The sequence below is a fragment of the Plasmodium reichenowi genome, chromosome 2 (assembly GCF_001601855.1).
Source record: "Plasmodium reichenowi strain SY57 chromosome 2, whole genome shotgun sequence".
Taxonomy (NCBI): Eukaryota; Apicomplexa; class Aconoidasida; order Haemosporida; family Plasmodiidae; genus Plasmodium; species Plasmodium reichenowi.
The window spans coordinates 312,893-324,715 of NC_033647.1; the positions used below are offsets into that span (position 1 = coordinate 312,893).

The 11,823-nt window shown below is 20.6% G+C and overlaps 2 protein-coding genes across 2 annotated transcripts; both read right to left on the reverse strand.

Moving 5' to 3' along the window:
• Positions 1-136: 136 nt before the first annotated feature.
• On the reverse strand, positions 137-7,675 carry PRSY57_0209100 (hypothetical protein; the record flags this gene model as incomplete). Its single annotated transcript, XM_012905526.2, has 2 exons — positions 137-193; positions 290-7,675. 2 exons carry the CDS (start codon positions 7,673-7,675, stop codon positions 137-139), a joined length of 7,443 nt encoding a protein of 2,480 aa, XP_012760980.2.
• Positions 7,676-9,770: 2,095 nt separating this feature from the next.
• On the reverse strand, positions 9,771-11,425 carry PRSY57_0209200 (monocarboxylate transporter, putative; the record flags this gene model as incomplete). The annotated part of the gene is made up of 2 exons (XM_012905527.2): positions 9,771-10,712; positions 10,994-11,425. 2 exons carry the CDS (start codon positions 11,423-11,425, stop codon positions 9,771-9,773), a joined length of 1,374 nt encoding a protein of 457 aa, XP_012760981.2.
• Between the last annotated feature and the right edge of the window lie 398 nt (positions 11,426-11,823).

The following is an 11,823-nucleotide window of genomic DNA, read 5'->3' on the forward strand; positions in this document are numbered from 1 at the left end:
ATATATATATATATATATATATATATATATATATATATATATATATATGTATTTATGTATGTACATATGTATGTGTTTGTTTGTGTGTGATTAATTATGTACCATTATATAATCACAACTGCTCCCATGTAAGGATTTACAATAAAAGAATTTTCTTGACATCTTCTCGAGACTTCCATCTATTTCGTAGATCCTAAAAAAGACAATAAATGAATTATTGAAATGTATATATAATATATAATATATATGTATATATTTATGTTCATATATTTACTATTTGTTTTCTCACCCCATTTGTTGCCATATGTTTTGCCTTGATAAAAATTTGCTTGACCTTATTAACAATATCATGTTCTTTATATTGAAAAATATTTTTATTTGTTAATAAGCAGTTAATAATAATCTTTCTATTTTTCTTATATGTATTTCTATAAGTATTTTCTAATTTTCTTTTTTTGAATAAATCATAACAATAATGTTCTTTTAATTCTATATTATTAAATTTTCTTTTATTTGTCTTCTGAATTATTTCATTAACTTCAACGGATTCATTACATGTCATTTCATTAATATTATCTACATTTGAAGTATATTTATTACCTTTTTCACAAATATCATTTGTTATATTGTTTATGTTAGTAAATGGGGTTTCTCCTTGAGTTCTATTTTGAAATGCTACGGTGTTACTATTATTATTATTATTATTATTATTATTATTATTATTGTCGTATATGTGGTATTCTTTTTCTACTTCTTTTTTTTCATCCCTATGAATATGTTCATATTCTTTACTATACGATATTTTGTAATTACCATCATATATGTTATTATCACCATTTATGTTATCATCACCATTTATGCTATCATCACCATTTATGTTATCATCACCATTTATGTTATCATCACCATTTATGTTATCATCACCATTTATATTATCATCACCATTTATGGACACATCATTTCCCATTTGCATTTCTGGTTGCCCCTCTTTCTCAACATCATCAAGTTCTTTCTTTTTCTTTTTTTTCTTTTTATCTGATTTATACATATCCAAAAAATCAGAAGACTGGTCGTTTAATATTTCTTTAATATTTTTATATTCCTTAAATAATTTTCCTATAACATTATATGTAGTATCATAAAGGATATTATAAAATAATTTTAACATAATTTTCATCCACTCTCTATGTATTTGTTCACATTTCCATTTTAAAATAGATTCATCGTGATATTCTCCGTTCAAACAAATTCCTATATGTATAACTAAAGAGTATATCTTTTGAGTATCGTCTTGATAATTAATATGAGGCTTAAGAAACTTTTCATCATTATTATATTCCTTTGTATATATATTCTTACTTTCATCAACTTTTTGTTCATGTTCTCCCTCAGAAGTTCCCATATTACACATCGATCCAACAAATTGAGGGATCGGTATCTCCAATACAATGTCATCATTTTTTTTCTTTCGTCTATTATTCCATATATTTAACTTATCATAGAGTGCTGTTAATAACTTATCATCACCAAAATATGTATCTTTCAATTTGGAATATGTATTATTATAAATAATGTTGTTATCATTATGGTTGTTTGTATTTTCATTTGTGTTTTGTTCGCTTTTGTAAGTATTCCTAATAATATATTTATAATTTAAATATTCACATATACTTTTAATAAATGCGAATTTTTGGTGTGCACTTGGTTTTCTTTCTTCTTTTTTTTTTTTTTTTTTTTCTTTGATTTCTTTTTCTTTTGTAGTTATAATAATATTTAAATCGTTTAAACTTAAAGTTTTATGATCATTAATAGTTGTAATTCTTTCATAGAATTCTTCTTCTTTTATATGTTTGCTAATAATTAAACATGGTACATTAGAAATATACAAACCTAATATTTCTAAAAGTTCTTCTAGAATATTTTTATGTTTACATCTACCTTTTAAAATACTTTTTTCGTTATCACTTAAATATATTTTATAATCTTCAAAACACATTTGAACAGGATGGGAAGTATTATGATAATAATTATTTGTAGTATCATTATATTCATTTAATGTATTATCCTTATACAATATGTCATGATCCAGTTTGCATTTTTTTAATTTTTCAAAGATAATAATACATTTTTCTTTAATGGTATTTATTAAATTATTAAAAAATAATCTACACTCATCATTATTAGAAATAAAAAATTCATACATTAATTTTAAAAGTTTCAATGTACCTTTGATTTTTATAGAGGGGTTACGCAAATGTAATTCTTGTTCATCCATATGTTTCTTATCTATTCCTTCGTCACATTTGTTATCATCATATGTTTGATTTGTATTATCATCACATTTTTTGTCATCCCTTTCATCTATGTGATCATATGTAAAATAATCATTCTCCTCATGATCATTCTCTTCATTATCATTTTCCTCATGATCATTCTCCTCATTATCAAGGTTCCTTTCATGTTGCGTTTCTCCCGGATCATTCGTTTGAACGTTTAATTTATGAGATGATAATTTCTTTTTCAATTTTTCAATATCCATTATATATAATTGTTCAAACTTGTCTATGGTTTTTTTAAAAATGTCTATATCTAAACTTTCATTTAATATCCACTCATCAACATTTTGGTTATATAGAAACCCTATATGTTTTAACAATTTTTTAAAGTAATGATGTTCAAGTAGATCAGGGGATATGCTTAATGGAATGTCAAATGCTAACACTTTATTGTTGAATATTTTATTCTTAGATAATTTTTTTAATTCATATAAAGATTTTAAGTTGATGTTGATTTCTTCTAAGACAGTATCTACATTACAGTTAATTTCATTAACGGTCAAGTTTGGTTGATCTTTTGTATTATTATTATTATTATTATTATTGTTGTTATAATTTAATTTTTTTAATTTATATATTATATAAAGAAGCGGTTGTTTTGTTTTTCTCATAGGATAATTTTCATGATGATTATTATGTTGTTTCTTCTTTTTGCGATAAGACATTTTTAAAGAATCATTTGATTTGTTATTACTATTTGGTGCCTCTGATGAATAAGATGCACAAGATAATGATGATGATGATAATGATGAAGATGATAATGATGAAGATGAAGATGATGAAGATGAAAGAATATGATCACTTTCATATTGATCATCATATATAACTTTTCCCCTTTTATCTAAATAATTTAAATAGATTAACTGATTTTTTACAACATTTGATGATTTATTTAACATTTCACTAATGAAAGGTAAGAAATTATGCATGTGTTTAAATTGTTTAAAATAGAATTTTAGATTTTCTATATCTTCATTAGACCATTCTAAAGATTCTAATCTTTTTTTATTATTTAATTGTATAAATATATCATTTATATATATACCTTCATTTAATAGTTGAAAAATAAAAGGATCATTCCCTTCATTATAATTACTAAATATAGATAATAAATATTTTTCATTTAATAAATTTGAATTATTTTTATTTATATCTTTAGTAAAGAGAAGCTCATTAACAATAAAATAATTACTTTTCCATAATTTAAAAAAGCATGCAATAATATTTTCAAAGAAACATGGGATCCAATAATAATGTGGATTATTATATGCTTCAGGATCATTAATAATATCTTTAAATATAAGAAAATATTTGATATCAAAAAATATTAAGAAATTATATTCATTATTTTTATGTTTTATTAAATGTTCAAAATAGGTTATAATTAAATCATTTATATATAAACTATTTCTTTTAAAATTCTCTAATATATGCATACATATATTTACTATTTTACCGTTAAATATTTCTTCTACTAGATCAGAAACATCTATTTTTTCCATAGGTTCATTATTATATTTCTTTTTTTTATACTTTTTTTTGTCTACTCGATTATTATTATTATTATTATTATTATTAACATCGTTGTTGTTATCATCATCATCATTATAATCATTAACATCGTTGTTGTCATCATCATCATAATTATAATCATTAACATCGTTGCTGTTATCATCACAAGAGTCATTATGAATATTTTTTTTCTCTTTTATTATATATGTAGTTCCACCCAATTTTGCTAACAAATTTATTATAAGCAATGAACATTTTAAAGAATATATAAATATATGTTTTTCGTGACTTAATATTTTAAAGTTTTGTAATATCCAACTTAAAGTTGTCAAAATATTTCTTTTGAGCAAATTGTCTAAAGAAGTTTTACATATAGATTTTACATTTTCATCTGTAGATAAAGAATGTATATCTAATAAATTAAGATCGGAATATAAACATCTTAAACAACATAATATGACTTGACTACTATTCTTCATCATTTTCTCTTCTCTTATAACGCGTTGAAAGGTATCACATAAAAATTCGGAGTGGATACTATTATCTCCTATATACATTTGTAATCCTAAAACCATTTGAATTCTAGAAATAAATAATGATGAATTTTCATTTTGATTGTTATGTTTAAAATGGTTATTTTGATTTACATCATTATAATCATCATTATTATCATATATATTATTATCATATATATTATTATCATACATATTATTATCATATACATTATTATCATATACATTATTATCACAACATTTATGATTTTTTTGTTCATCTTCCCTCTTATTATTATGATCATATTTAATTTCACATTCATTTTGATTTATATATTCTTTTGTAGATTTCCTTTCATCATCTCTATTCATTTGATGTTCCTTATTATTTTGTTTTTTTTTTCTAGAATTATAAAACCTTTTCCTATTTTCGTATATATATAAATTGGTATAATATGTTACAATCCATGCATGCATATTAAATATGATTTTTATATCCCATTGATAATTATAAAATTCATTTATACATCTTCTTAAATCTTTTATACATATATTTAAAAATACTTTTAATGAATAATGGAAATTATCATCATTATCATAGATACTTTCAAATTCTTCATTTATACCTATAATATTATTTAAAAAATCTTGTATTTTATACAAGTTACTATAATCAAATATATCTAATATATTATATTTATTAAATAAACGATCTTCAGAAAACATATTAAAAGAAAAATCTTCAAATGAAAATATTTCATAATGATCTATTAAATTTTTTCTTTCTATAAATTTCCTTTTCCTTTTTTTTAAATGCTTTTCTTCATTTGGTTTCCTTACTTTAGATTTCGCTAATAAAGGATTGATCCTTGACAAATGTGTGATCATTAAATTTTTTTGTTTTATATTTATATAATTACTTTTCCTTTTATTTTGGTGTTGTGCTGTGCTTTTCCGTTTGTTGATATCTTTTCCTACATTTTTTAAATTGATGTCTTTATTATAATGTGGTAAATTATATGTCTTCATATTGTTTACATTGTCACAAGTATTGAGATGTTTTTTATTATGATAATTATTAAAAAATTTTGGATTCATCATTATATTATTATTATTATTATTATTATTATTATTATTATTATTATTATTATCATTATTATTATTATTATTATCATTATTATCATTATTATTGTTATTATCCATATCCGTTTTAGTTTTCTTTTTTTCCTTTTTTATGTGTGTACTTTTTTGATATGTTAATGATTTCACCAAGTCTATCGGATCTATATAACATATAATATTATAAAATAATCTTATGTATTCCCATATTTGCTTCATAGTATTTTGTTTAATATATGGTATATATATATTTGATTCTTCCTCATATTTTTTTATCTCTTTTTCAAATAAATCTCTCATCTCATCAATTATTAAATGAAGACAACCATGTTTATCTAGTATATTTTGTAATATAGCATAATGAACGTTGTTTAAATTAATATCTCGATTATTTGTTTTATTTCGTATACCTAAAACTTGTGTTAATATATTTCGAACCAGAAATACATTTTCATTATATTCAAACATTAATTTCTCTCTTTTAGTTTTATCTAATAAAAAAAAATTCGATAATTCATGCAGCTCATCATTAATCTTACTTATTCGTTTCTTTATATTGTGCATTTTACTCCTTATCACATTATTTTTCTTTTTCTTTTCTGAATGCGATTTATAATCATTTGTTTTGTCTACCTCACTGCTAAAATGTGCACGGTCATTACTAAAATGTGCATGCTCGTTACTATTATATGTATTATCATCATTTTTATTTGTATGATCATCCTTTTTATTTGTATGTTCATCCTTTTTATTTGTATGGTCATCATTTTTATTTGTATTCTCATCATTTTTATTTATATGGTCATTATGCGTAAGAACCTTCCTTTGTTCAACCTGTGGCTCCCCCGCACTAGAGTCATCGTCTGTAGAAGAATCATCATGGTAAGATTCTAATTCTTGCTTTAGTCTTTTTTTTTCCTCAAGTAATTCATTTTCCCTCCTTTGCATTTGCATAACTTTTTCATTTTCTTCAATTTCTCGATAATCAGCATCAATAAATAACTGGCTATTATATCTGAATTCATTTAGCATAGTTAAGAAGTTTTTATTAGCTAGTAAACATTTTAAACTTTGTAATCCATTTTGATATTGATCTAATATATCCGATCTTTTTTGTAATTCTTTAATATAGATATCATTTTTTAAGGTATCATATAATATTCTTCTATCGCTTTTTTGTAATTGTAAATATTTATATACATTATATTCACTTTTCTTATCATTAAATGTAGGCATATGTCTTTTCCAATAATCAAACCATTCTTTACTGGGTCTTGTAGTCAAATGATTTATTAAAATAATTAAATTTTTTATTAACTGATTTTCATCAATATCTTTATATATAGCATGATCAAAATCATTTCTAATAATATCTATTACTTGTAATATAATATCTTTTAATATATCATTATTAAATATATATAATGTTACATACATAGGATTTTTATATGTTGAATCTATATATGTTCCAAATTTTCTATTCATATATTCTCTTTCTCTTTTTAAATATGTATTAATATCATTTAATATATGTACAACATTATTATCTAATATATAATGTGTTTTATCTATATTCTTATAATATATCATATTATTATTTTCATCATTATTATGTATTTTATTCTTTTTCTCCTTTTCGTCCTTTTTCTTATTTTCTTTAATATGTAAATTCATTTTATTATATATAAAATTATATACTTCTTTATTCTTTATTTTTAAACTTGACTTTTCAAAATCTTTTAATTCTTTATCATCAACCATTTCATCTCTAAACGAACTTATTTCATCCATAGGATCATTACTAGAACTTTTTATATCTTTACATAATATTGTTTCTTTTTTTAGCATATTACTAAAAAGTATTAATATTTCTTGTTCTAATAATTCTCTTGTTTTTATTCCGTGTAATAAATTATTCTCGTTAAATATATCTTCTTCGATTTTTTCATTTTCTAATTTAGATTCATCAATTTCTATAGTTTCCCCTACAATATAATTCTCATCTTCATAATCACCTGGATCCTCTTCTTCTAGATCAAACTCATTCATATTGTTACTATTGTTATTATTATTATTATTATTATTATTATTGTTATTATCATCATCTTCTTCACCGTCAACATTAATTTGAGGTTTCCTTTTTATTTTAAAGAATTCATCATCGCTCTCCTGGTCATTTTCTTCATCCATATATTTCTCATTATTTTTAAAACTCATGGCACAGATTAATCAAAAATTTTAAGCAACCAAATATATAAATATATATATATATAAGGGGATAAGTACAGAAAAATTTTACATATATATATATATATATATATATATATATGTGTGTATATATATATACGTGAGGTTTATATGAATATATTATATATATGTATATATGTACATTACAAATTCTTAAAAAGGTTCTTTTTAAATGGTACACATAATTTGAAGATATATATTATAATATATAAATAAATACATATATATATATATATATATATATATATATATATATATATTTTTATATTTATAGTATATAAGATTAAATCTTATTTAAAAAGAAATATAAATATGTATGTATATATGTACAGAAGAAATAATTATATTATATATATATATATATGTATATATTTTTTTTTTTTTTTTGTCATTATTTATAATAAAAATTTACTTAAGTATGTCATCTCAATACCAATTGTTTATGTGCATTTTTGATATTTACTATAAAAAGTAATAAAATAGCATACTCAAAAAAATATATATATATAATATATATATATTTTATGTTTATATTAATTCTTATAATTATATATCGTACATATTAATATAATTACATTTAATTTTGTTATTATTTTTATTTTTCCCCTCAACATTTATACATATACATTATATATATATATATGTTATAAGAAAAAAAAATTTTTTTTTTTGAAGCTAGGATAAATACATAAAATAATTTTTTTTTTTTTTTTTTTTTTTTTTCTTTGTCTTTTCTATTTTTTATTTTTATCCTAGAATTGCCTCATAAAAAAATAAAAAAGGAATAAGAAAAAAATCAAGTGTTTTCTCCCCCTCCAAACAATATAATTTTATTTGATAAAAAAAAAAGAGAATACAATAATCTAGTTATTATTTTCTATTATAAATAAAAATGCACTAATAAAATAAAACAAACCATTGTTCATAAATAAATAAATAAATAAATATATATATATATATATATATATAATATATTACAGTTAAAAAAAAAAATAATCCAACTTCATATATATATATATATATATATATATATATATATATATATGTATATATTTTTTTTTATTTTTTTTTTTTTTTGAGAGAGAAAGAGAGGAGGATATAATTATGAATGATGATAAAGTCTATCATTGAAATTTTTATTTATCAAAAATATAAAGAAGTATCCAATGAATAATATATATATGTATGTGTTACGAAAAAGATATTATGTTATCCCTTTAATTGTCTAATTCTTTTTTTTTTTTTTTTTTGTTCCCTCCTTTTATGGTTTAAATTATTTCCACACGATAAAAAAAAAAATATATAATATATAATATATATAATATATATATATTTATTTATGTGGAGGGTATCTTTTTGTGGTTCCTTGCTCCTCTTATATATAAAATGTAGGAAAATATAATTAAAATATATAATACGATAATATATATTTTTTTTAATAAGATCAAAATGAAAGTATAAAACAATATTCAAAGGAAAATAAATACATATATATATTATATATATGTAATAACGAAAAAATTAAAAAAATTAAAATATAAAAAAATTAAAAAATTAAAAAATAAAAATATAAAAAAATAAAAAAATAAAAAAATAAAAAAATTATAAAAAGGTATGATTTTATAAAAACATTTGTAATGATATAGCATTTCACAAATGTACATAAAAAAATAAAAATGTATTAAATTTATAATATATAAAAAATATAAAAACCAAACAAAGACAAAAGTATATATACATTAATATATACATAAATATATACATAAATATATACATAAATGTATACATAAATATATACATAAATATATACATAAATATATACATATATATATACATTAATATATACATAAATATATACATTAATATATACATAAATATATACATAAATATATACATAAATATATATATAAATATATACATTAATATATACATAAATATATACATAAATATATACATTAATATATACATAAATGTATACATTAATATATATATATATATATATATGTGTATGAATTTATAAATTTTTTGTGTATACAATGTATGTTTTTATGTTCATTTTTTATGATTAAAATGCTAGTGCTAACATGATGCTGACAAAGGATGATAAGGAAACAATTGCACACATTGCAATATTCCCAATATTATTTAACAAGACAGCTGATATGATTGCATTAATTATACTTGAAAAGGCTCGTGCTGTAAATAGGAGTCCAAAAACGGGTCCGAAATTTTTGGTACCAAATGTATGAGCAGTTATAGATGGGAATATAGCAAAAGTTCCAGCATGACAAAAGAAAATAAGACAAACCCATATAGAATAAGTTATAATACCATAAAATCCTGACATGGTTAATGTGATTGTTAAAAAGCTCATCATAAAGCTCATTAATATTAATGTTGTTTTAAAACTTGTAAAATCACTTATAAGTCCCCAAAAAATCCTACCAAAAATATTAAAAAGAGAAGATACGGATCCTAATATTGATAAAGATCTATCATCAATGGATAAATAATTCATTCCAAATATTTTCCAAAATACTTGAGTATATGATATAGCTTGCCAGTTAAAAAATATCATTAGCCATATTAATATAAATTCACGATTAATAAATGTATTATTTGCTTCTCGAAATGAAAAATTCGATGTATTGGATAAAGTTCTTAAAGAATTAGATAAGCCATTAGCTTTATTTATAAAATTTTTTTCTTCAAAATATAATACTTTATTATTCCTATCATTATAAGCCATGAAATCCTTAGATGTATCACCTGAATCTGCAATTAAATAAGAACCCAAAAACTGAATAATAGCAAAAAATATTCCTTCATATATGAACAAATAAGGTACCTTATTTAATATATCTAAGTTACTAAAATATTTCTCATCGGAGTTTTCTATTTCGGGCATATAATCTGGCATATAATTATATTTATTTATGTAATAATTTTGTAGAGGGCAAATGATAAACACGGAAAGTCCTCTCCCTATGAATATAATACCGCTAATCTGAAAAAAAAAGAAGAATGATGATCAAAATTATGAAATGGAATACAATACGATAAAATGTAATGCAATATAATATGATATGATAATAAATCCTTATATGTAATAAATACGTATACAATTACATTATCATATATATCTCTCATTTTATTAACAATGTTTTATTTCTTTTATCTCGTTCACAAAGAAACAAAATTTAAATATACATATATATATAAATATATATATATATATATATATATATATACATATATATGTTCGTGTGTGCGCTTATTTTTTCTTACCACTCCTTTGTAATCATAGTGCTTTTTGACAGCCACTGATAAAGGGATAGGATAAGCTATTCCACATCCTATTCCACATAATATTCCATAAGTCATTAAAAATAAATAAAAATTAAAAACAGTAAAATATGATAATAATATTCCTAAACACATTAACCATCCACCTAATAAGACACTAATCTGTGGTCCTAAATTCTGATTTAATATTCCTCCAAAAAAACCAAAAAAACATTGAAATAATAAAGTCAACACATATATCCAACTACTATCTTTATATTTTACATCAGAACATCCTATTATTTTCATATATGATATTACATATACACTTATATTAGAAAAACAATAAATGCTTCCTAACGTACAATGAATTAAAAATCCTCCTAATATTATTCTATATCTTGATGATAACAGTGAATTATTCTCTTTTTTCATTTCTAAATGTTTATTTATATGTATATATATATATATATAAATATGTTATACTATGAACTTTACACAAACATATATACATATATACACATATATATTATATGTGATTATATACCTTTCGTATATTATACTAATTCACAAAATATAAGCAAAGTTTTTATGCTTATGTCTTCAAAATTTAGATCTAATTAAAAAAAATATATATTATATATATATATATATATATATATATATATATGTATATATGTATGTATATATTTATTTATATAAGTATATATTTTATTTTATTTTATTTTATTTTTTTTTTTTTTTTGAAATATATTAAAATTTGGTAATATATATTCTTTCAACTCTCTTATTATACTCTCCAGAAAAAGAAATAAAAATGAAAATACATATAC